The sequence below is a fragment of the Mirounga leonina genome, unplaced genomic scaffold, assembly GCF_011800145.1.
Source record: "Mirounga leonina isolate KUSES-001 unplaced genomic scaffold, KU_Mleo_1.0 Mir_168, whole genome shotgun sequence".
Lineage (NCBI taxonomy): Eukaryota > Metazoa > Chordata > Mammalia > Carnivora > Phocidae > Mirounga > Mirounga leonina.
The window spans coordinates 34,852,536-34,879,045 of NW_023270426.1; the positions used below are offsets into that span (position 1 = coordinate 34,852,536).

Sequence of the window (26,510 nt, forward strand, 5' to 3'; positions counted from 1 at the left end):
AATTCTTTGTTGACTCTGTTGACGTTTGGCAAATAAATTACTGGTTGCCTCATGGCGGCAAAATCTCTAGATCTAAAAAAATGCTGTGATTACTCAGTGTCTTCTCTAAAAGTAAACAACGGTCCTGCCAAAGGGAAAATGTATCATGAATTAAAAGGAATAAATTTTATGATGTAAAATATCTCCATATTTAAATAAAATGAAATGTAATAAGAACTTCTCTTTAGTTATGATCCTCTTTATAAACGAATTCTTCAGGAACAGATGTTAAGAGGCAGGTTAACTGGATGTAGTACTTGTTCTGGTAGCATCTTTCTTAATTCCCTCACTAACCCCCTCTCCATTCCCAAACACAGTTACCACACATAGCATATTCCTCATTCTACAGCAGGATGTAAATAATTATTGCAGAAAAATAAACTCATGGTTTTATTCCTCTGAAAAAAACTGTTTAGCTTGAAGGAATGTCCGTTTTATAAATTTCTGACAAAACCAAATTATTATACATCCTTCTTTAAGATTTAATTCTTATAGAATCTTTTCTCTATATCTTGATGTATTTTTAAGCTAATTCATATTGATTGCTGACATTACCTTTTTCATTTTATAGAAGAACGAAGTGAGCCAAAGTCATGTAATTTTCAACATCAGGTTTGGCTTATGTATCTTAAAAAACAAAACAAAACCCTTTAAGGATTTTGACCATTAAGGGATGCTAAATTATTCTTCGTCCAGCTGGAAATCATGCCATCCAAGGTACCAGAGAAGGAACCATCACTCACTAAGGAGTGGTGTCATAGCGGCGTTGAAAGAATACATGCTCAGTGAATAAATGAGTGACTGCAAAGATGGATAAATCAACAAGCAAATTAATGTGAGCACTTTTCTCTCACATAATAAGGCAAGCTAATTTAACCAAAGGCAGAAGTCAGAATCTACTCGTGTTTAAGATATCATCACTATAGGTTTTGTCTTAAAAAAGAGAAAAGCTCATACTACAACAGCTGATTTCGAGCATAGATGAAAGCAACACAAGGCCATTTTAGAGCTAGGTGACGGATGCAGAGATAAGAGGTGTTCCCTCTTTCAGTCACATAAGACTTAGACAGACTATATAGGGAACTGTGAAAGACTCCAGACCAACCAGTCCCACTCATGAACAGAGCATCTTCCATGCTCCATTTGCCCATCCTTCTCTTATTTCTCAATCCCATGGTTCACACAGATGTTCACCCCAGACTTTTTTTTTTGCCTTTTATGTGGCTACGTTTTATAAGACAGTTGGGAAACACTGTATTAGAGTAAAAACTCCCAATGTCTTTCTTTGAAATGATATCATGGCTCTTAAAGATAGAAAAGCAGACATTAAATTTTTGCCCTAACAATTAAAATGACATCAAACTAGGCAGTAAGCAAGAAGACAGGTTGTGTAGCCTCACAGTGCAGGATGACTGATACAAAGCACAGGTCAGGGAGCTCCTGCCTTGTCAACCATTTGTCACAAGAGTACCAAAAAAAAAAAAAAAAATCTACTTTTTTACACTAAGGATTCATATTTTTAATAGAAAAACTGATCAGTGCACTAGCAAAAATCTTCTAAATTCAAAATAGTGAGTATTCAACCCTTTTCCACCTCAGATTCCCAAGCCTGTGGCCACCTTTTCTCCAAAGTTAGCAACTATTACCATTGTCTTGAGAGCACATGCAGTAAAACACTTGCAGGTAAAAACCTCTTCACGTGTGCTGCCAGTCTTTGCATACTTACATCAATGGAAATGTGGAGCCATAACTTTTTCATTTAAAAATATACTCAAACTAAATTAGTCACGATGCAGTTATTCCATGGAATAATATTCTGCAGTAAAACAAGAGTGAGAATACAGCCACTTGGGAAAACAGCACGTTAAACACAGAGGTACCATTTGATCCAGCAGTACAACTACTGGGTATATACCCAAGAGAAGTAAGAGCGTATGGCCACACAAAAAACTTTTACATAAATATTCACAGTAGCACAGTTCATACTAGCCCAAAGCTGATCATAACCCAAATGTCTAATAACTAATTAATGAATAAATAAAATGTTGTATAGCAATACAATAAATGCTGTTTGTTCATAAAAAGGAGTGAAATACTGTTGACTGCTACAACACAGAGGAACCCTGAAAACATTAATCTGAGGGAAAGAAGCCAGTCATGGAAGATTACATATTATTTGATCCTATTTACATAAAGCGTTCTGAACAGACACAACTAGAGAAATAAAAAACATATTAGTAGTTGCATAGGGCTGAGAGTGGAGACCATGAAGGGGAAATGGAGGGGGACAGTTAGATTATACTGGGTTTCTTTGAGGGCGACACAATGTTCTAAAACAGTGATGATGGTTGCACAACTGTGTGAATATACTAAAAATCAATGAATCATACACTCTCAATAGATGAATAGGATGGTATGTGAATTACATCTCAATAAAGCTCCTTCAAGGAAGAGCAGGAAGGCTCTTCATGTACTAGCATGTTGTCAAGTGAAAAACGCAAGCTGCAGAACTAAGTGTAAAGTGTTCTTTTTGTGTAAAAAAGGAGGAATGAATAGAATTCATATTCTCATTGTCTGCATTTACATAAACTCTGAGAGATACACAAAACTAATGAAAATGGATACCTGTGAGTATGAGTATAATCTTTTCAAATTATAACAATAGTAGTAAACGTCACCTGGAGAGAGCTCTGTACCAGAACATAAGAGATCATCCTCAGAGCTACACAATATTCCATTATCACTTCCCATAAACTGTTCGATCAACCCCATCTGACATTTAGGCTGTTTCTAGACTTCTATTACAAAAACTGCTGTAGCATATCTTTGTGCATATATTTTTTCAACTATACACAGGCATACAGGTAAATATTAAAAAGTAAAATTGCTAGATTAATGATAGACCATCTAAGAAATCCTTAAAGTAATGCAACCAAAAAATACCCCTTAAATGTGTTACAGCTGTAGCAGCTGTTAAACTCCAACAGAGTTTAATTACAATTATCGAGCAAAATGCATTTTTCTGAAAAAGATTAAATGAAAATTTAGGATGTTCTCATTTTCTGTTGTGAGTGCATTAAAGAAATAGCACAATAAGCTCCTTATAAAAAAAATTCGGTCAAAACTCAATGGTTTATTCAACATAAGCTCTGGAACTTGAGACAGAGGAGCCTCCTTTTAAGGGGGAGACGAACCATGAGAGACAATGGACTCTGAAAAACAAACTGAGGGTTCTAGAGGGGAGGGGGGCGGGGGGATGGGTTAGCCTGGTGATGAGTATTAAAGAGGGCACGTTCTGCATGGAGCACTGGGTGTTATGCACAAACAATGAATCATGGAACACTACATCAAAAACTAATGATGTAATGTATGGTGATTAACATAACAATAAAAAAGAAGCCTCCTTTTAATAGGCATGAATTTATTTGAATTCATTATGTGGTTTCCCAAATAATGTGCACATTTAAAGTGACCTTTCAGCCTCAGAGTAGGAGGCTCAGAACAAAAGGATGAAGAAAATCTCAGTTTCAATCAACTGTAAGTCCCAATTAGACTACTTAGCATTCAAGAAGGCAAAACTGTCATCAAAAGAAATGGAAAGCATCTAGGCAACAGTAAACTTGATAAAATTTAAATGTGTGAAATTTTGATGGTACAAAGTGATATTACTGAGTGTTCATGGAATACAGGGCTATGTCTGGATGCATTCATCTCTTTTCTTCCTTCCACTGTCTCTGGCTCATTTTGAAGTTGTTTCTGAATGGTTCTATTTAGCTGCATTATAATCTCTGCTTAAATAGACATATCTGGGCAGAATAAACTCTGTTATTCACTGTGGTCAAAGAATGTTAGGATTTAACTAACAAAATGCTAAGGTTGACAGAATATATATACATATATGTATACACATACACATGTAGTGTATATGTATATGTGCATATGTATCTTTCTGTATCTATCTACCCAACTTTCTATCTATCTATAGTGAACGTTAGGATGCCAAAAGAATTAGAATGCAATCTATTTCACACTAAAACCTTAATTTACTTATTTTTGGTTGTTATTGTTCCTTTTACCATTATTACGTTGTTTTATGATGCAGAAAGTACTTGAGTTCTTGGAGGATGAGCAGAGAATGATGGCTGTGGTGATAATTAGTGATGGGTTTTGGTTAATACAGGCCAATAGTGTATTTGCTGTTTGAAGCTAACAGAACTCATTCATGAACTACTTAAGGGTGGCCAGGGAAAAGAACACTACATATGCCGAGAGCATTCTTGCCCATCAGAACTTCTGTCTTTTGCACCATTCATCTTTTCACAGTGGGCACACCCTATAATCAGCTGAAGGCCAACATTATATGCTTTGGGAAGATTATTCCAGCCAGTTTGGACAACTATTGTTTTTACACACATATATCTACTAACCAGTTACATATTGAAAACTCAAATCTTAACTAAATTTAGCCCCTAGCGGCATTAGGACACTGAAACCCATGTACTCATAGCAAGAGACAGTTCAATATGGGTTGCCTCATGGGCAACTTGCTACCTAAAGTTAAAGAAAATTTACCATGAAAAGCCACAGATGTTCCTGTTGCTTTTTAAGAGTAATCACAGGACTAAGTAGTTCTTAGCGATTTCGGGAAGTTCTTTCTTTTCCTTGGCTGGGAGAGGCACTGGAAAGCGGAGATCTTAAGCCTAGTAAAAATGCACTTCGAATCTAGCAAGTCAAATCCCAGGAGGCTCTTAAATTTTGCATAAAGAGAAGAGATTTGCAACAACAAAGCATCCTGAGGGCACTTTTACTCTAGGAGGCTTTCTTTCTATCCCTAAATCAAGTTCACTTTCTCTGACGTTGGCCCACTCGGGCTTGCAGGAACACATTCTAGCACCAGAGGTCAAGGTCAGATACAGACAAAAACAACCCAGACAAAGATGGACACTGAGGATTGACAGTGGGGAACCCATCATTTTGGGATTTTCAACTTTTCCCTGCAAATGTGAATGTGAGGACCATATAAACGCAAGGTTTTTAGAGAGCATTCTCTCATTTCTTTTCTTTTTTAAATGATTGCAAAAGATGGCTTTCTTTCTGTTCCTCATACCTACTAGATAGATATTCAAGGGCTTTGTACTGTAATCCTCTTCTACCCAATTTTTGCTCAACTGTTACTTTAGTTCTCAGCTTTCCTGACTACCTTAACAAAAGTACATCTCCAGGGGCGCCTGGGTGGCTCAGTTGGTTAAGCGACTGCCTTTGGCTCAGGTCATGATCCTGGAGTCCCAGGATCGAGTCCCGCATCGGGCTCCCTGCTCGGCAGGGAGCCTGCTTCTCCCTCTGACCCTTCCCCCTCTCATGTGCTCTCTGTCTCTCTCATTCTCTCTGTCTCAAATAAATAAATAAAATCTTAAAAAAAAAAAAAAAAAAAAAGTACATCTCCAAAACATGCATGCGCACACACACACACACACACACCTCATTAATGCAGTCCTTTGTGTATTATCTTCACTGCATTTAACAATATTGGAAATCATTTTATTTAATCATTTTTGCTCAGTAAGCTCCATGAAGGGAGGGAGGCACTATGATATCTCCAGTGCCTCACACATAAAAGGGACTAAATATATATTTGTTCTTAAGAGAAATATACAGAAACTACCCAATACAAAACTGTAGAAAATTATCCTAAGTAAAAAGTCTTGTTGAACTTTAAAAAAGAAAACTATTCATATCTTTATCTTCTTGTGGCATTGTTGTAGGCTACTAGTGAAATAGATAGGAATCATTCATGTATATTAAAGAATGAAACATAAAGTAACATATTCCTAAATAATACAGTACTTAGAAAATAATATATATTTTTAAGAAGGCTATCTCAAAGAAGTTTCCAGTCTAGATTTAGCTAGAAGTAAAGTTAATTCCTTCCATATTCATGTAAATTTATTTAACAGAACAATAAGTTTAGATTAAGTCAAGATTTACACATATTAATCTTCAAATTAAATGATAACCAGGTTTTACCTACAGCTGTCATGACATTTTCTCAGTAAAATTTCCATTATCATTTCACTTGAGAAAGATCTTATGTGAAAATCACATATATGTCACATCATATATCCTTTTGGAAAGGGCTAAAATCCTTATATCCTTAAATAGTAACTGTATCAAAGCGTGACTTGTGTCAAAACTAACAACTTGATGTTATGAGAGCATAAACAAGAAAATGTTAATGGGAGTTTTCTCCCTTCTGATAATAATAAACTGGAGAATATTTATGTGGTTTGCTGTGTGCCCGGCATTGTGCCAGGTGAGCACTCTCCACCTATTCTTCCATTGAACCTTCATGAGAACCTCATGGGTCGTTTTTCCCCTTGTCCAAAATCACCCAGTTTGTAAGTGGAAGACCCTAGTTTTGAACTTCACTGGTTTCAAGAGCCGCCCCATCTCTTCGGTACCTATGTCCACAATTCCAAACTGCCCTTGAATTTCATGAACTCAACTCGAGGATCTCATACGCTGTTTTCCCAGGGCCTAAAGAGATAGAGATGTTTTGAATGCAGTCAAGCAGATAAAGTCTGGTGTCAAAATGATACCAAAGATTAAAACTACCCCTTAACTTGTACATGGAACAAAAGGAGTATCTACACAGCCACAGAGAACATGGCCATCTGGCCTAGCCCCGGGGCAGGAAGCTTAAACAGGTGACACCAAACTTTCTAAGTGCTTTTTATTTCTGCCTGCAAAAGGGTTAGCAGGTTTCTTAGATAACTGAGAAAAAAAGAACTCACTCTCTCTTAAAGATTCCTGATTAAATATCTTTATATGCAGCATCATTTCCCCCTTCACCTGTCAGTAAAATCAACTCAGACCTACTCAGAGTCCTTCCCCAAATCTCTTTGAAGTCACCAGAATGATTCTGAGGAACCAGCCCTTGTTTCCTCAGTATTACTCCCCATAGTCAGAACTCACTTTACAAGGGATATTTCCTTCTCTCCAGTGGTAGGAATTAATTTACTCAGGATGTTATAAAGAAATCAGAAATTGCTAGGATTGAGACCAAAATCTATAGAAGTTTTCATGGATTTAACTTCCTTTCCCACCAAACGTTTTCACAAGTTCCAACATGAGTTGATACCCAAGATGCTACTTTTTCTTCTATCTGACTACCTGAATCTACTCGATCTTAGTGCGAACAGATTATCACCCATCTAAAAAAGACTGTCCTGAGAGTATTTTTTCTTTTTTTCTCTTCAAGTAGATTCACATTCTAAATCTGGGCACTAATAAATTTGGAAAGTCAAGAAAGATTTTAAAGCAAATTTTTATTCAGAAATATCTGAGAAGACACTAAGGTATTCATTTGGTATTCAATTAAATCTTACCTTGAAGACCAGAGCTTCTTTATATGAGTTGAAATTTACAGGGTAGGTTACACCTACGCAATATTTAGGAAGCAACTGGGTGAACACGAAATGCCTAGAGTGACTGGCGCCAAGAGAATTTGATCCTTTAAAATATTTTGGGAAGCCCAAGATTGCAAGTGTAGGTCTGTATTCTGTATTCTTTCTACATCTCTTATGTAGCCATTCATTAACACACAAATGGCATGAATTATGGAAGCAAATGTGTTTGTTTGGTGCTTTGAGCAAATTATCCAGTTTATTGTAGTAAATTATCTAAAACTTCTCTGTGTGTTGGAAATTCAGGAATTTTTGACTAGAAAATTACACATGTGTGGGTTTTAAAAGAATTATACATGAAATTACCAGCACTTTATAAAGAACGTAAGTTCACCAAAAGGACGAAACCAGAAGTGGAAAAAACAAAAAACCAAAAAACCTTCAAAAGTTAGTTACGTAAGAAGCGATGACTAAGGGTATAAAGTTTGGAGAAAGGGGAGATTCAAGTGTGAAATTACTTTAAAATTTGCTGAAGTCTTATAAACAAAGTTCATGAACAAAATTACACAGTTTTTCTGACTACTGGCTAAAGTTCATAAAAGTTGTTTATGACATTGCCCACAATAGGTACTGAAGAGACAGGGTATACTAAATGGGGTGGGTTCTGAAGTCAGAGCTGTTATAACGACACGGAAATGCCAGTAGTCTAGATGTGTGACTGAGAATCATGGAATAATGTGGCTCATTGTGAAAGCCCGATAATAATTTGACATTCTGTTGGCAAACAGGTTTCCATTGTTCCCTTATATGGCAGTCGTAATCCTTAAGGGCAAATCCTTTACAGTGAACTGCAGTGGGACATGAATGACATTTTCTCCTGATTTTCAACATGGAATCTGTGTTTGACAATTCTCTCAAAAGCTCCTATTAGATCCCTGTTGGATGAAATGCCCTTACTTAGATTAATTCAGTTAAAGCCATGGATTATGCATGACGTTATAAAGGAATATAACTGGGAATATAACTATAACTCAACCGTGGCAATAGTAAAATGAGTTTATTTAGAGAGCAGGCAAACCGGCTAGTAGCGGTTATTTGTGGAAAGGAAAATTTATTTCCCTTATTAGTGAAACAAGGTCCTCAAAGATTTTACAACATTTAACTAAGATCTATAAAAATAAAAGTCTCCTGGAGATTATCTGTAAAAACAAACATTTGACAGTAAGTTAAATTATGTCAAATATTAATTTTATGAGTCATTTTTAAAAGTCACTTCTTTCTAGCTGTTTTTCCTGATGTTCCCTTCTCATGTTCCCTTCCTATATATACATTAAAATTTCCTAGTTTATATATTTTAAGTTGAAAAATTAAAGGCTAAATTCATCTAAATAAAAAAGGAATTTGTTGGTTTTAAGGTTTATTTAAATAAAATAAATTTAAGTATTTAATTTGGCTAGCACAGCCTTGTTAGGAGGTGACTAAATAAACAATGTATTTGGAATGAAAATATCCCTCTAGCCCAGGGAAAATATTTTGGCCTAAAAAATCAAATATTCCAGATTTATTTCCTATTACCCGCCCCCCCACACACAAATTCAAGCAGTGAGAATAATTCTTAAATTATTCTGTTCCCCACTGGATTTCGGAAAGCAAGTGAAACACTTTTAAACCCTAAATGTTCTCCCTTCTAATGAAACTGAAAAGTATGCCAGAGATGTAGTAGTAAGTAAAACTAAAAGTCCTCTGCCTGGCAGGAGTATTTTAGAGAGTCACTAGACTGGAAATTTTATGAAGGTGAGGGCTAGATATTTTATCAATGTCTCTCTAACAGCCAGCAGGATGCCTGGAGCAAAACCATGTTAATAAACATTGTTAAATGAAGCAATGAAAAATGCTCCTTTACTTTTACAACTAATAGAAAAGCTCCAGAGATAAAACTCTCCTTTAAGGACTGTACATTTTAGGCTGCAGAATCAAATGGTCCCATGGCTAGAAAATTTTTTTGTACAACAATAAAAGCAAATCACTTCCTCTCTCATTAAGGATTAGGCCTTAATTTCTTAGCATTCCAAATATTTAAGTCTAGAAGTGTGGTAAAGCTAAAGGCTAACTTAATAATGGGAAAAGTTCACAGTACAAGTAGGAATGCTAACCCTGACTCTGGAGGTCAGTGGTCAACTCCATTTGTTAGGGCTCTAGGACAAGCCTGACCCTTTGACTCAGCATCTGGGCTGTGGAATCTGCCAGTGGTGACAGCTGTGATGAGCTTCAAAATGTTCCCAGTGAGGCTGAAGTGAGCCTGGTGGGGGTGGTTCTTAGCACTTACCTCCAGCTGGTCCCTCAGAGGCCCATGAGAACCACCCCACGGACAGGGCAGACATCAGCCATGTTCCCTGGGTGATTAACGTGGCAATACATATTAGCATTTTCTGTTTGCACTGTTCCTTACTAGTTGATGGTGCTGAGAGGAGTCACTCAGGCAAGGAGAAAATGATGAGGGAAACTGGAGAGTGCAGAATCTAAAGTGAGAGACGTGTGAGGGAATGGAGAGAAGCATTGAGACCGGAATTACTAGTGGGGATGGTAAACTATGGGGGAAAGCCATGGGACAGCAAAAGTCTTTTCAGATACTTTACAACTGCTTGCACAGAGAGTAAACTGTCTCACAACTCACTCTGTACAATTGCTAGCAGAATGGCGTCTATTTAAAAAAAATTAAAATGGAAACAGACTGTAACATTTCCTTTGTAATACAGAACTCATTGCTCTTGTCCCCACATGCAACAGGCCGATCTTGAATGCCCAGGGAGGCAGAGGCACCGTGCTGAGCACAGAGCTACAAGGAACAAGCCCAGGTTCCCACAACACGCTCATGTCCAAGCAGAGAGGCAGCCACACGGTAGACAACTGCGGCAAGGCTCTCATACAGAAATGGACCAGGTTTCATGAGCACACGGAGAAGGCAGTTTTAATTCTGAACGCGGAGGTCTAGGAAGGCTTCCCACAAGAAATGTCCCACTGGGGGCAAATCTAAGCAATGGAGTTTGGCCATGAAATTGTATTCAAACAATTACTATAAACTGACAACAGCTTTAGTGCTCATATAGTCCTATATACCAAATTATGATTTAAACAATTAGCACATCAGGGCCCTGAGTGGCTCAGTTGGTTAAGCGTCCGACTCCTGATTTCAGCTCAGGTCATGATCTCAGGGTCATGCGATTAAGCCCCCCGCCCCCCATGGTGCTCTGTACTCAGCGTGGAGTCTGCTTGAGATTCTCTCCCTCTTCCTCTGCTCTCCCCACCCCCTGCTTGCACGCTCTCTGTCAAAATAAATAAATAAATAACAATTAGCGCATCTACTTTTCACCCTGAATTTATATTTCCAATCAAAGTTTGTGAGAATTTATGAACTACACATACATCAACATGGGATAAATCTCAAACATCATTTGGCAGGAAAAAAAACCAGACAGACACAAAACAGTATGCACTGCATTATTACTTTTAGATAAAATTCAAAAGCAGAAAATAATAATGTGTGATCTTTGAAATCAGGACAGTTGGTACATTTGTAGGGGGTGGGCATGGCTGAGAGTGGCACAAAGGCAGCTTCAAGACTGCTGGTAGGAGTATTTTTAATCTAGGCAGTGATGACAGGGGTGGCCACTGATAATTAAAATCACCTTTTTTTGGAGGCAGGGGGGTTACAATATCCAAAAAGAGTTCTTATGCTTTACAGTATTCACATATAGTGCGTTCTTCATAGGTAACAAATTACTAAAAACATGTCAAAAATTTCTAAAAATTACACACTTGTATGCATATATAAACCCTCCTTTTGCTACAACGGCTTTACTTGCATGCAAATTTAATGGCGGAGTTTACGCATAAAGCATTATCATGAGGTCACCAGGGCCACTTAGATGGCAGGCAGCTACATTACACCCCTCTCCTCTCTGCAGATATCACCAGCTGATGGCAGCAGTCTTTGTCTCCAAGCCCCAAAGCAGCATCCGGTACTTTACTGCATGTGGCTATTACTAATTGACAGAGATGAAAAAGATTAGCCATCTTGGCTTTAAACAATGGGGACTAATTCTTTTGTTATGTACATGAGAAATGCTTTACAATTATGGAGGAATTTCAGGTGCATTTCTAGGGAAGGGTATAATTTCAGGCCTATGTATGTAAGATGGTTTTCCCAATTACAATTACATCTTAATAAAGGCATGTTTCCTAAAAGCAGGCTTGCCTTTTGTGTTTCGTATTACCATAGAAACACTTACTGATTCATATACAGTTAGACTCACTTTTAACAAGAAGACACAGATAAACAATTGGGACTCATTTTTCCAAGCAAGAGACTCAGAGGATCTTTAGTGGGCCAATTTTTTTCCCCCAGGGTGGTTCACTTCACCCTCAACCACACATTTTAAGCTAAGGTACAGTGATTAATTATGACAAAGTAATTTACACATTCTTATTGGTAACTATTCATGAAAAAATAAGTAGGGGCACCTGGGTGGCTCAGTCCTTAAGCATCGGCCTTCAGCTCAGGTCATGATCCCAGGGTCCTGGGATGGAGCCCCAGAGCCCAATGTCGGGCTCCTGCCTGTTTCTCCCTCTCCCACTCCCCCTGCTTGTGTTCCCTCTCTCGCTGTGTCTCTCTCTGTCAAATAAATAAAATCTTTAAAAAACAAATAATAAGTAGACACTAGAGACCACGGAATGCTAATTGCCGCTCTCACTAAGCCACGGCATTCTCCACATTTCTAGCCCCTCTGCCTCAGAGCCCATATCCTGAAATAACACTCAAGGCCCCAGGAACTGATCTTCTAATCAGATGTCATTTTTTACCTGTTGTCTTTCTAGAAACGGAGAAGGAGGCTGAAACCCTTTTTTGCTGAGCTAGGAGGAAAGGGTAAACTAAACAGGATTCCTACCCAACCTGGGGCCTGCAAAGGAGGAGGAGATTCAGGCTGAACAATGTGGAAGCGACACAACCAAAAATAGGAGAGGAGCAGTGGATCCGGACAGGTAGGGAAGGCCTTGGCCGTGAGAGTACGGTAAGACTGAACCACCAGGCAGCCCCGAGTAAGGAGATTCCCGGGAGAAAGTCTTCACAGATGCACCCAGGGATAAGGCCCAGGCACCGGCCCTTCCTTTCAGATTCAAACCCGGCTGGAACTCCTTCTCTAGAGGATGCTGACCAATTTTTAAAAGACAAAATCAGAGCTGTTTTAGCTTCCAGCTGACCAGTTCTTATACTCCCACCTTCTCGGTGTCCTTTATTTCTTTAACCCATTGGAATAGAAGGAAGTCTTCTTTGAATCACAGTGCTGGTGTGATTGATTCACAAGACCCAGCTTTGTGTAAGTGCTCAGTTCTGAGATGTGCCCAAGAAGGCTGCCTTATGGAGAAAGAGCCCTTACAGATGAAATCAGTTTTCATATGCAGAGTTCTTGATTTTTTAAAAAGTCACACGAAAAGTCACAAACTTGAAAAATGCATCACACAAGCTAACATTTCCTAGGTGCTCACAGAAGTCAGCCACTGTGCTAAGGACAGTGGGTTTAGTAACACAACTGACATATGAATATATGTATCATCCTTAAAGGTGATATTTTATAATTTTTCAGGGTACATGAATCCATGAAATTCTCTTATTTTCCACGCAACCTTGGGTAAGTCAGTTTACTTCACAAGGCCTCAGTGTTCTCATTTATAACATGAGAAAGAGTAACAGAAACCTCATAGGATTGGGGCGCCTGGGTGGCTCAGTCGTTACGCGTCTGCCTTCGGCTCAGGTCATGGTCCCAGGGTCCTGGGATCGAGCCCCCCATCGGGCTCCCTGCTCCGCGGGAAGCCTGCTTCTCCCTCTCCCGCTCCCCCTGCTTGTGTTCCCTCTCTCGCTGTGTCTCTCTGTCATATAAATAAATAAAATCTTTAAGGAAAAAAAAAAAAAAAGAAACCTCATAGGATTTATGATGAGGACCTGATGGGACCATTCCTGTCAAACGCACAGCAGAGCATTCAGTAAATAACAATTACCACCCTTTTTTTGCCGTGAATACTATATTGGGGGAGCAGAAAGGGGTGAAGTTAGAATTTCAAGACATAAATTTTAGCTACTTAGTTAACTATGTGCGTTCCAAAAAATTTAATGATCAGGTTCAGTTGTCTGGTGAGGACTTTGGTCAAAACAATGTCTTGAGTTTCCTTCAGGGGATTGCTGGGGCCTCAAGCTCCACACCTCTCTACGCATAATCCTCCAATCCAGTTTGTGAGAAGTGATGATATGCTTATCATGGTATTAGTTAACTTCACAGACACAGTTTAGAATTAAAGTCCCATACAAATTATAATAGCACTGCCTTCACACACTTCCCTGATAGACTAAGTTTTAACTCTTTACTTGACCTCAAACTTCATTTTTGAGTTTTTTAAAAAAATATTTCTCCAATATAAACCTTTGCCACATAAGCACTGACATTGTTTCTAACAGTTTTTCTTGACCTTGTTTGACTAGAAAAGTTAAAGACTAGCAAAACTTTTCTGCTTCCAAAATGGGGTCAGGGATGGGGAGAATTAGATTATAGGTTACTCTCTGTGGTCCCTTTCATTTCAAAGGGTTTATGGTTCTACGGACTGATCAAATGCCAGAGAGGAAGAAGGCAGTGCAGTTTATAGTCTGACTGAGGGAGAGAGTCAATAAACCGAACGTGTCAGAAACTAGCTAGATTTCCAAAGAAGGGAGCTGTGTCCAAGTCCATTTTCTATTTCTTGATACATGTCTATGGCCCATGGTTAAAGGCTTGTATGCAAATCTCAAGAAAGAAGGCAGACAAAATATAAAGATGTTCTTGAGATGCACAAGGGTAAAAGGAGAAACGACCAAGCTAGGGCAGGAAGGAAAGGTATGCGTCACAGCCAACTGACTATTTTGGAATACTACGAGGCAGGACACTGTGTCACCAAGGCAGTTCAGAAAGTGGAGAGAAGTCAATAAAACAAGGACAACAACAGTGGTAACAACTAACCTGGCATTTAGAATGAGACCACATTTTTTCTTTAGCTCCGTGATTTATAAGCTGTGTGATTTCAGTTGTACCTCCTATGGTGCTTTTGAGGACAAAAGGAGCTAAGTTGTGTAAAGCACCATGTCCAATGTCTGACAAACAGTAGATACTCAATATATTGTAGCGACCGTCACTACAACAGCTACTCCTCGGACTATGACTGGAGGCCTGGGAGCTGCTGTCCTAGCTAGCCGGTGGTCCAGGCACCAGGCCGTTACCTGCTGTTATCCTACAAAGCTGTAGGATCGGAGCGACCGTTACGGCAATGCCCACTCGCAATCTCGAATGCCACTGCTTAAAAGTGGACGCACTTTGCAGTAATTTATCCTAACTAAAACAGTATCAGTCATACAAATTCCTTGACACAAAGAGAATTCGTTGCCACATTGCAATAGAATGAAATCATGGATGTTAGGAGGTATTATTTGCTCTCTTCCAGATATATATGAGTATTTCATGCATGTTAATTAAAAGGAGTTGAATTTCTCATCTTGGATGTATTGCAAACAAGAAGGAGAATTAGGTACAATGGGAACACTCTTGTGTGTGAAGCCTGAAAACAATTACATATTGAAACTATGTTTTACAAAACATTTTTTTAACAGGTCACACTGGCGCCATCTACTTTACAATCCAAAATGAACACTGTGCAGTATGAATCGAGAAAAGACCACAGCCACTTACTAGCAGTTTTCACGTCTTAAAGAAGAATCTACTTATTGTTTGATTCACTACCCCTCTATCCACCGATAACTAGGAAGAAGTGGGTTAAATTTTAAGCAAGGGAGATTCGAATTAGATATAAATAAAATGTCTTAACTGTGTGGATTGTAAAACATCAGGGCTGTTTGCTGTAAGAAAGTTCCAGAAGCTGCAGTCCCGATGTGCACATATTCTAGTCTCTCCTTTTCTAATTTCTTGTTCTCCCTCATGTGTGGTAGAAAAATAAGAAGATTTGCAGTTGACTCTGGCATAAAGTCTTTTTTTTTAACATTTTATTTTTTTTATTATTATGTTATGTTAATCACCGTACATTACATCATTAGTTTTTGATGTAGTGTTCCGTGATTCATTGTTTGCGTATAACACCCAGTGCTCCATGCAGAACGTGCCCTTCTTAATACGCATCACCAGGCTAACCCATCCCCCATCCCCCGGGCATAAGTCTTTAAGACTGAGATATGAAGGGATAAAATGTCTTCGACATTCAAATCCATTAATAACAGCTTTTGCCCGGAAGGTGGCAGTGTGATTAAATGGGGTAGGGCTCTGCGTGGTGGAACTCTGGTGCAAGACTGGCTGGAGTTCTTCCATACTGGCCTCCTTTCTGATCTTCCCAACTTCTCTAGCCACACTTCCTCAGCTCTTATCCACAATGTTTCCTTTATATTTTTTTCTAACTTTTATTCTGAAGAACAGTTTAGCTTAGCTTCCCCAATTCACATCTTCACCCATCCCCCAGAATGCTCCTAGGAGAGACAATTTCCTTAAAAGGCTGAGGGTGAATAATAAATACATATAGTTGATATTTCCCGGTTAAGAGAAACTGAACTAAGAGACTGCATACGTGGGTTCTGGCTTCTCCCTATTCTCCATTCTTTTGAAGGACTTCCTATTTTATGCTAAACTTGACCACGGAGCAAGGCATTTTGAGAGGCATCTGCACAGCCTCCCATTAGTTCACATGGTTACACTTAATAGTACCCTACCCAGGCTCACTGTCTTCTGCCCCTGTAATATCCCACTCCTTTCTGTAGGCCCTGATCCCTGGAGAGATTTGGTGCTTTTGGCTAGAATATACCATACTTCCACTATCCATTTTCTAATAAATCTTAAACCTCAGCTTCATCTCTTGAGAAGCTGGATAATCTCTGGGAGGGCTCCTAAGAAAATCTATGTTGGCTTTTAACTAAGACTATACTTTCTTTGTGACTACATTCCTCACCAACCTAGTTAATAGCCCCCAGGTCCCATTCTTGATATCTTCATCCAGGCTTTAACAATTCTATATGTTTAATACTAGTATTATTCAGAACACTTATACTATAAGTGTTATCTTTTCCTAAGAAACATCTCCTTGAAGACCTCATTAACATTCTTCCTTTCAGCTTCATCTTAGAATCTACCTTTCTCATCTGGCTAATGACAGTTGGGTGGACACACAACTAACCACTCCTCTGGTGGTTGATTATGAATGATTACATTCATGTCCTCATTTCTTCTGATTTAATAAAATTTACTATATGATTAGAATGACTGACAAAGGGATTAACAAGTGAGCAAAACTTTACCTCTCCTAAAAGGCAAATTTCACTGGTGGGGACAAAACCATGGCATGCTCCAGCTCAACAGGGAGGAAAAGAGGAGGGCCAGAGAGAGGAAAAAGTGGGAACTGCACAGATAACCACAACTAGTTCGATTAATGTGGAGCCTACAGAGTGCAATGTCCCTGAAGAGAGTGTCGCATGGGGCAACATTACCTATGAACTTTATTCACCAGTGACATGACAGAAAAAGTGGGTTGAGAATCCCATTATGAAATGCCCAAACTAAAACACCTTTCTTCAGAAGCATTCGCTACCGATTCAGCATTTCCTTACCAACCACCATGCTGAATTCCTGACATTCCAGCTATAGCATATATTTAATCAGTGATGATTTTCCCATCTGAAACAAGTCTAAACAACTCTTCTGTGATTTCTCCGAAATGAGAATCGTCCCATAACTTTACAGTCTTCTGAGGTAGAAATATGTGAACTGTTGTTATTTGAACTTCCCAGAAAGTTTTACTACCAGCAAGTTTATCCTAGTCCATGCTGGGGTACAGAAAACACGAATGGCTCTTCAGTGGAAGGGTAACACTACAGAAAGTAACACTAAAAAGGATCTTAGTAGTTTATTAGCTTTCAAACAGTATTCCTTGGAACCCTAGGGCTCCCTAGAGGTATTGCGAGGACAGGGATTGGATTTGGGATGGGGAGAAAGGTGCAAATTCAGTGGTGATTTTGTTATATATATGTTTATGTATTCTCACCTATGTATTTCATAAATATGTATGTTTTAACAATTTTACCTCTATGTATCAAACATACATATAATTTTAAATCTTCCACATATACTCACTTTATTTACATTAGCATTTCATTTATAAAAAGTGTTCCATTGAAAAAAGCATATTTGAAATTCATGGATCTAGCTCATCCCTTTATTTTACAGTGAGTGAACGTGGCTATCAAGGGACTAGGTGGCTTCTCCAGGGACACAGCAAGTTGGAAGTAGGGTGGACAAAGGACAAAGGGCTTTTTCAGGGAATCTCATAATTTACGACTTTAAAGATTATACATATCTGTAATCTGTGCTTCCCTAGTTATGTTTTAAATGATACTCAAGGGGGGCACCTGGGTGGCTCGGTCGTTAAGTGTCTGCCTTTGGCTCAGGTCATGATCCCAGGGTCCTGGGATCGAGCCCCGCATCGGGCTCCCTGCTCTGGGGAAAGCCTGCTTCTCCCTGCCCCACTCCCCCTGCTTGTGTTCCCTATCTCCCTGTGTCTCTCTCTGTCAAATAAATAAATAAAATCTTTAAAAATAAATAAAAAATAAATGATACTCAAGGGATCTTAATCACTTCTCTTAAAAGCTGTGTATCTTTAATTCTATTATATAACAGAGGTGATACAAGCTTAAGCAAGAGGATCAGAAAAGTTTATCATATGGTCAAAACTCTGAGCCAACCTAAGTCATGTCACAGAGTATTCTGCACAGGGAGAAAGTATGCAAATTCCATTTGTTTTCCCCTTCATAAATGCTTCTAAGATAAAAGGTATAGGAAAGAAGATTCTGTACCTTTTTCAAAGCTGACTTAAAACAGTAAAAAACTTCATACAAAGTCTGAAATATAGTATTTATTTCTAAACTGAAGCCTTACAGAGCTTTCAGAGAACAAAGAAAGATCATCTATTCAAAACTGGGAGGCATTGAATTTTTGCTCTTTATTTCTCTATAATAGGGAACTTATTTGCCACCAAAAGAGAATATCTAGCCTAGAGGCTATAATTGCAGGCATCTTTCGAACAGCGGTTTTCAACACCCATCATCAGCCCTAAACTTCACAGGCTATCATACATCTAAAAAGACAACTTCCAATTTATTTCCTCAATATCTAACCAAAAATTTTCCTGCGTTTAGATATATTCACAAGATGGACACTTTTACAGTCATTAAAACGATAATTGCATAGACAGTAGAGGGAGGCAACATGCTGAAGTAAAAAGAACAGTCTCGGGAGCGGGCCCACTAGAGTTCTGATCCCAGCCTTCCCTGAAAACTGAATTGCCTTGACCAAGTTATTTCATATTTTAGGCTCATTTCTTCTTCTGCAAAATGTAGATCGACAACTCTTTCCATGTTGTTATGAAGACAAAATAAGATACTGTATATAAAATTCTCCGCAGAGTTTTCATTCACAAAACACACCCAATAAAATGAAAGCTACAAGTATTGTTATAAGAAAAGTAAAAAAATGCCACTATGTTAAGTGAAGCAGAGCACAGAAACGGTATTTACAACCACTGATTAAAATATGCAAGTTAAGTAAAAAAAAAAAAATGGAAACAGTTGAGGATGGGATACTGGCAGTTATGAGTAACTTGCCCTCCAAAATATTAATCACATCTTTTTATTTTCAATTCTAAAACTGGTGGTTTTAGTCCACTCAGTGCTTTTCACTGGCATCTTGAGGTCAATATAAGAATTCTCAGCCAGCCTGAATTTTTACCTTAGGAGAAGAGAGTCGACAGAAAAAAAAAGCAGTAATTTATTGATCTGAGCAGCAATATTATTCAGAAAATCTAATCTGCTCAGTATTGAAACGCTTATTCCCCATATTTTGGACACTGAGCACATTGTTGTTTACCAGATGTGTAGACATCTACACATAAAAAGATGAGCTTGCTACTGCACATGGTAGTTCTTTTTTTTTTTTTAAGATTTTATTTATTTATTTGAGAGAGAGCGAGAGAGATCACAGAGTGAGAAGGAGAAGCAGACTCCCCACTGAGCAGGGAGCCCAACATGGGGCTCAATCCCAGGACACTGAGATCATGACCTGAGCTGAAGGCAGACGCTTAACTGACTGAGCCACCCAGGCGCCCCTGCACATGGTAGTTCTATTTTGAATCTATTTAAACTTAAAGGTATAATACCTGCTTGAGGAAAACATTCATACAATATCGAAGTACAGTGACAAGAGAAGAGAAATTCTCCCTTACCTCCCTTCCTGTCATTTTTACCCTCACAGTTAAGCAACTACTCTGAAAGGCTTTGGAAGAGCCTTCAAGACTTTTTATATATCTACAATCCTAAGTATAACTTTTACATATTTAATAACCTGTTTCAAAATTTGCTTTATAAAAAAACTCCAGTTATATTTTAGACAGTAGCATCTCTTTTTTCCCCAGTACACATAATGAACAATCTTAAATATAACAAGTATATGCCAAATAATGAACACCCGATAGCAGAAAAGAACAAAATCCAGTTTTACAAGCCAAAATTCTCTTTATATTTATATTTGGAAAGTTAATCATTTCTTATTTAAACCAAATTACATAAGTCTTAATTAACAAAAAGTATTTCTGGGATAGGTTTGTAAATGGCAAAATGCTATAATATTACAGTATTATTATAATATATAATTGCTGACTAAAATTGAATTTAAGACATGAACAATTAAAATATTTATGGAAATGTAACTCCATCAGTGCTTTCTCATATAGAATTTAAAGGTAGACTATTGTTGGTGCCTGGGTAGCTCAGTCGTTAAGCATCTGCCTTCGGCTCAGGTCATGATCCCAGGGTCCTGGAATCGAGCCCCGCATCAGGCTCCCTGCTCCGTGGGAAGCCTGCTTCTCCCTCTCCCACTCCCCCTGCTTGTGTTCCCTTTCTCACTGTGTCTCTCTCTGTCAAATAAATAAAATCTTTAAAAAAAAATAAAAATAAAGGTAGACTATTGTTAATGAAATGACCAGAAAGGCAAACAATGCCCCAACCAATGAGCTTGCTAATTTTATTAACTTTATGAGCATAAAAAAATACATATATTAAGTTTTTCTCAATTTCATGCATGCATACTTTTAAAGGAAAGCTAAAGGACAAATGCCATAATCATATTCTACTAAAACCTGGCACATACGATGTACTCAATAAATACCAGTTAAATAAATAGAAATAACCTAGTATTTATTCTTATTATATAATATTCTAAATTTCTGATACCTATAACTACAAGGAAACAAATTTCAAGATTGATTTTATTTTACTTTTTCAAAATTCATAAAATTTTAACTATAAGGCTTTTCTTCTAAGTCTGTGGATTAAAAGGAAAGGTATATGCATCATTAGGAGTTTGTATGAAATCCCTTTTAAAAATGTGACTGTATCTCACAGGGATTTAATCAGGGCTGTAAACAACAAGTTGGTATGGATTTTCTGGTACTGGCTGGGGAGAAACAGATAGGAAAAAATAAAGGAAAGGTAATCTGAAACGTTGGATTCTTGTAGAAGGCAGTTAGAAAACTTCCAAAGGTAGCATTTAGCTTGGAGGTGTCTGAGAGGAAAGTAGACAGTTTTGGAGAAAGCAGGCCAATGGAACAGAAAATAGATTTAGAAAAGCAAAATGAAGATGGTAAAGCCAAAAGATGGGTCCCCAAGAACAAAGTACTCAGATGTCCAGAACGAAATAAAATAATCTGAAATAGGGATTAATGGTAAATCAGGGGGTCTCTCTTGTGGGTAAGTCAACTGTTAAGAGGATGAAGTAGTCTTTGGCATTTGAAAAGGAAAGGAGGTGTAGGGTGGGGGATGGTGTGATAGAGAAGTTAGAACAGAAAAGCTGGTAAGGAGAAGACATTGTCCCACAGAGCTCTCTGGGGCCTGTAGGTGCAGAGGCACAGGGAGAAAAAAGCTATTTTTTTTTTTTAATTAAGTAAATATATATAGGCATGTATGCATCTATATACACATATATATTTCCTCTAATAATACCTAATCTATAATCTATGGAGATTTCACTATATATAACTATAAGTATGCATAGTATTTGAATTGATAAAAGGGGTAATAAAATGTTAAAACTATAATTATAGCACTTACAACCTCAGGCCAAATGATTTAGAGGCAGCAGTGATGTACTCAAGCAGTTATGTTGTTAGTAAGTCAGATATAAGATTAATAACTGGAGAGGTATTACCCTAGTATGCTGTTAAATCTAGGAATCATTTAGCTTAAAGAGACATCTATTTCTTACATGAAAACCATTCTGACCCCAACACTGCAAAATATCTAAACTTAAATGGAACAATATACACATTCACAAGTTAGTATTTTTTAAAATATATTTTCAACTGTCTCATTTGTTTACAGAAAATAACTTATAGAGTTTAGAATAACAGAATAGTTGTGGATAAAAATAAACTGTCAACCTCAGAGGAGTAAAGGATGTCAATGTTACTAGACACCTGAAATGAACCAATCATTACCCATTGAACCTGGAATTTAAAAATAAGTCTCCTGGAAGTTTAGGCAGAAAGGGAAATAGGTTGGCTAAGTACTATTTATTCAAGTATCAGATTAGTTTTTCACATAGGCAGGAGAGAAATCACAGATGAATAAAATGCACGTATTGAATAAATTCTGATTACCCATTTATTTTGGTCAGTGATTTATATTAGTTATGGTAATTAATAAAAGGATTATAAGTATTTCCCAGTATTCATTATTTGGCATAAAAGAGCTGTACAAATTAATTTGCAGATGCGAGCTTTTCTTTAAATAAGCTCAAGGAGGAACTTATTGCATATATTCTTTAAAACAATTTTTTGCATATATTCTTTTATGAGGAATCACAAGTAATATAAGAGAAAACCTGCATCTATAGTTTTTAAAACACAGAAATACTACTGAAGGGACAGTTCTTGATTCTAGGTCCCTATGAAACACTAGTACAATAACAGCAAATGATAACCCAACCACATAAATGTGGGCTGAATTCCTTACACAATTATCATGAGCATTTGCATGTGTGTTTGACTACTCGTATAATAATACATAATAGATTTTGCCTGCCTACTTCTATCCTATCCCCAACCAAACGTTTTCACAAGTTCCAACATGAGTTGAGACCCAAGATGTATCTTTACCTATACACCTGTTTGTAGGCTGAATTTATAATTTTTATAATTTTAAACAGATACTTTTCATTAGATTGAAAACACTAAAGTTACCAAAAAAACATTACCGGGGAACATTATTAATAAAATAAAACATAGAAGATGACTGAATGATAAGCAACTTGATATACACTTAGCCACATAGTTAAATTCAAGTTAGTCATATGATTAAAGATACGTAACATTATTAATTTCTCCAACATATCTGTATCTGTGCTAAAATCCAAGACATCTTCTGAACACAATGGCAAAGACTGCCAACTACCCGCCTGCTTGCAGCAGGCAAGAAACAGGAGAAAACAAGACCAAATCAGACAGTGAAAAATGACAAGTTTTCATCTAAACTCCCAACATACATGCAAGTTTCTTTCCTTCCTAAAAATTACCATCAAATGAATCACTGTAGTCCACATGGAGTTAAAATAACGTGGGCACCCCTGTTTTTAGAACAGACAAAAATGGGCACAAAAAAGACAATGAAAGTGCTCCCAATCCTGTGCTTTCCTCCAAAGACTTAACATCACACCTAACTCTTGAACCTCATCAGCAATTACTAAAGACTCAAGTGTTACGTCAATCTTAAAAGGGGAGAAGCACGAGAGAAAAGCACATTACCAAGCTGCCTCTGTAGTCCTTAAGGAACTTGTAGACCGGGATCTTGGCTTCATAATAATGCTCATTTTTGGGGGGAAAAAAAGAAGAAAAAGAAAGGAAAAAAGAAAAAGAAAAAAAAGAAAAATGTCTTCAAGTATTCTAATACATTTCAGCTGTCTTTCTACAAAGATGATTTTAAATATATTCCATTTCCAAGGGAGGCTGCTTGAAGAAATCCAAATTTCTCAGAGTCCAGCTCAGGCCCCCAGTCTGGAACATAAGGAAGCTTCTAAGACACAGGAGCTCTTTTCCTCTTTCATGCTGAATTTACTCCAGCACCAGGCTGTTTGGAAGTGAACAGTTTCTTTTATGTTTTGCATTGCCAAGGGAGGAACTGAATTTTGAATCTATTCTTCATCTGGTCACAAGGGAAACACAGTGAAAGAGCCTCTTGATCTTGTCTTTTCTGCAAATCTCTCTTAAAGATTTCCAACACTCTCCAAGTACTCAGGTAGAGTGAAAGGGAACGAAAATGACTGCAAGTTACTGAACACCAGAGAGCTGTCAGGGAAGTTCCATTTCAGGGCGACCACAGGAAAACACTCTTCTCTGGGGAGCCAAGAAGTCAGGGAGAGAAGAGAGCTCTCCACACTTCAGCTGGGCTCCGTGCTTTACCTGTGAATGCAATTTCCGCTGTGTCCCCTGCTTAAAATCTGACTCCAAGCCTTTGTGAATGAGAACTATCATTCAATCTCGCCAGGCAGAAACTATTCCTCAAGGGCTGTATGACGTCTGTAGGAAGGCAGTTCAAAACATCGCAGGGAAGTGAGAGAGGAAAAAAAAAAAAAAAAAAACCCCAGCGCCCAGCCAGGCAGCGTCAATTGCTGAAACTTACAAAGCGAAGGGGCAGACAGACCAGCGCCAGGGACCAGGACTGTAAACCAGCCAGGCAGACAGACCTCTCCAAACTTATAAAACTGTTTCCTCCTCTGGGAAATGAGGTGTCTGTATTATTCAGGGTAAGATTCCCTGACCACCTTTATGAGGAACACACCCCTTTGCAACTGACTTGTTTGTTTCTCTTCCCTTCAACAAAAAGGTGATTTTCTCAAAGTCCCACACTGAAACTAAAATTTCTCATCAGAAGCAAAGTTGAGAGAACTTGAGGGCTTAGCAGTTGTTATTCTGAGCCTATTTAATGAAATGTCACGCTTCGAGTTTGGTTGTAGAGACGCAAACTGCCTCTTGAAAATTAAACTGTGTAGCAAACATCGCTGCATCAGATTGCGCTGGAATGCTTAAACTGAAAACTCTAATATATTACTGCTGGACAAGTGGCTACATGTACTAAGGCTGTTCCCTTGCACAATGTTTTCTAAATCTTTTTGAAAATCATATGCAAATTTTATTGATCTCTATACACTGAAGGCTCTGCATTTGTTAGGTCTTAACCCCTCTTCAGTAAGGAATGAAGCTCTTATCATCTTAACATTTCTTACTATTGTGAAGACCAGTCCCTGCCATCTGAAATGAAAACTGTTCTATTATACTAGACATAATCTACACTGATTTGAATTGCTCCTAGGAGAAGAAACATTTGACCACCCTGGCTATCCCCCTCTGAACATTTGCATACAGGATATATATATTCGTCAGGGTGTGCCAACTTGTTATTTTGCATGTGAATTATCGACTGAAAATAATTTAAGGATTCTGATTCTTTAAATGACATTAGTTAGTATGCTGGTTCTCTAGTCTGATGTGAACTCGGTATTTATTTAGCATTTGCAGGCAGGATGTAGGAGTGCAACTGTGACCCACCCAAAGGATTTGGAAAATTAATGTAGTAAGGCATCCCGCCAGGGACTCTGGCTGCTTACTGCAACAAAACCTCCAACTCCTCCTCTGGTCACACTTCAAGGTACCGTTGTGATTTTTGTCTCCTCTCAGTGACCCTCAGGCCGCTTAAGGTAAATGCTAATAAACTACTTCCCATATCATTATTTCTTTAAGCTTTTCAGTGTTTCTATGACTGTTCAGGGATAGTCACACATTCCCAGTTCTGTCCCATGTTTAGTGCATTTCTGGCACTGTAAGGTAGGTTCACCAATCACGTATATTTAGAAATTCAAAAGCAGATTTGTGAGACTACTCATTTTGCGGGGGGAAGGGGTTTACGGGAGGAGATTTATCTTTTATCTCCTTAGAATTTTAATGTGGGAAAAGGAAGAAAGAACAGAGTGCAAGTAAGCAACTACTATTACTTTCGTGAAGCACCGTTCTCTTCTGTGTAAGGTCTATCAAATATCCTCTGGTTGCCATTTCAGCAAGAAAATGATAATGATCACAGAATGTAATGTCTGAATGTTGTGTTAAACTTTCCCAAAATAATCAGCCCTGTATTTTACCATCTCCCAGAAGGCTCTCTGTCCCAGTGAGATTACTTAGCTCACTGTCACTCCGTTGGAGTCACATACACATAAGAGGTTAGTGCTGCCCCAGGAGCTTTTCCTTACTTACTTGCTCAATGTTCTGTGTATTCCAAGAATCTATCTCTGAAAATCCTAACCCACTTACTGGGTATCTCCTAAACACTGTATAACAGTCCTATAATGACGAACATATCATCCTTGTCCCCAAAGAAGACAAATTGAAGTAGGGTATCTGATAATGTACTCAACTAACCAGAACACTCAAAGCTTCTGGGATGGGTAACTCAAGGTTGCTCACAGAGAAAGAAAGATGCACAGTACCATCAGGTCACTGAGATTTGAATTTTTATTTTACTTTTACTTGTAATATTTAAGGTGGTGACAGATTAAAAAACTAACAGTACTCATTCAATATTACAGTGTCTTCTCCATTCTGTCAGTTTTTCACACATCCATTTCTGAAATAATGTTTTGTAAACTGACAGTTGTCTGTTTTCCTCTGAAAAGCTTCTCAGAATGGAGCAGATACCGCACTGCTCCCCAAATTCCTGTTAGTAAACACGTATATAATATTATACAGGCTGACAAGGATGTCTGAATCTAGGAGGACTGGACATTAGGAACCATATGTCTCTTGTCTAAAGAGCTTTGGAGAATATGCATTTGATCCAGAAGCTGCTATTTTTTCTAGCATTCACCTGATGTATTCAATCATATAATGTTATATAGACTTCTA

At 38.0% G+C, this 26,510-nt stretch overlaps 1 protein-coding gene across 7 annotated transcripts in view; it reads right to left on the bottom strand.

The window, feature by feature from the left end:
- Positions 1–26,510, bottom strand: part of PDE4D (phosphodiesterase 4D) — a 1,027,393-nt gene that overhangs the window by 265,988 nt on the left and 734,895 nt on the right. The window contains exon 1 of one of the 7 annotated variants that reach the window (XM_035014473.1): positions 23,364–24,171. The exons of 5 other annotated variants lie outside the window; for them this stretch is intronic. In XM_035014473.1, the coding sequence (XP_034870364.1) occupies positions 23,364–23,428 (65 nt within the window). In that variant the 5' untranslated portion in view covers positions 23,429–24,171. Of the gene's footprint in view, positions 1–594; positions 2,406–23,363; positions 24,172–26,510 lie in introns of those variants that run through there. One more of the 7 variants, XM_035014475.1, reaches the window with a different exon arrangement.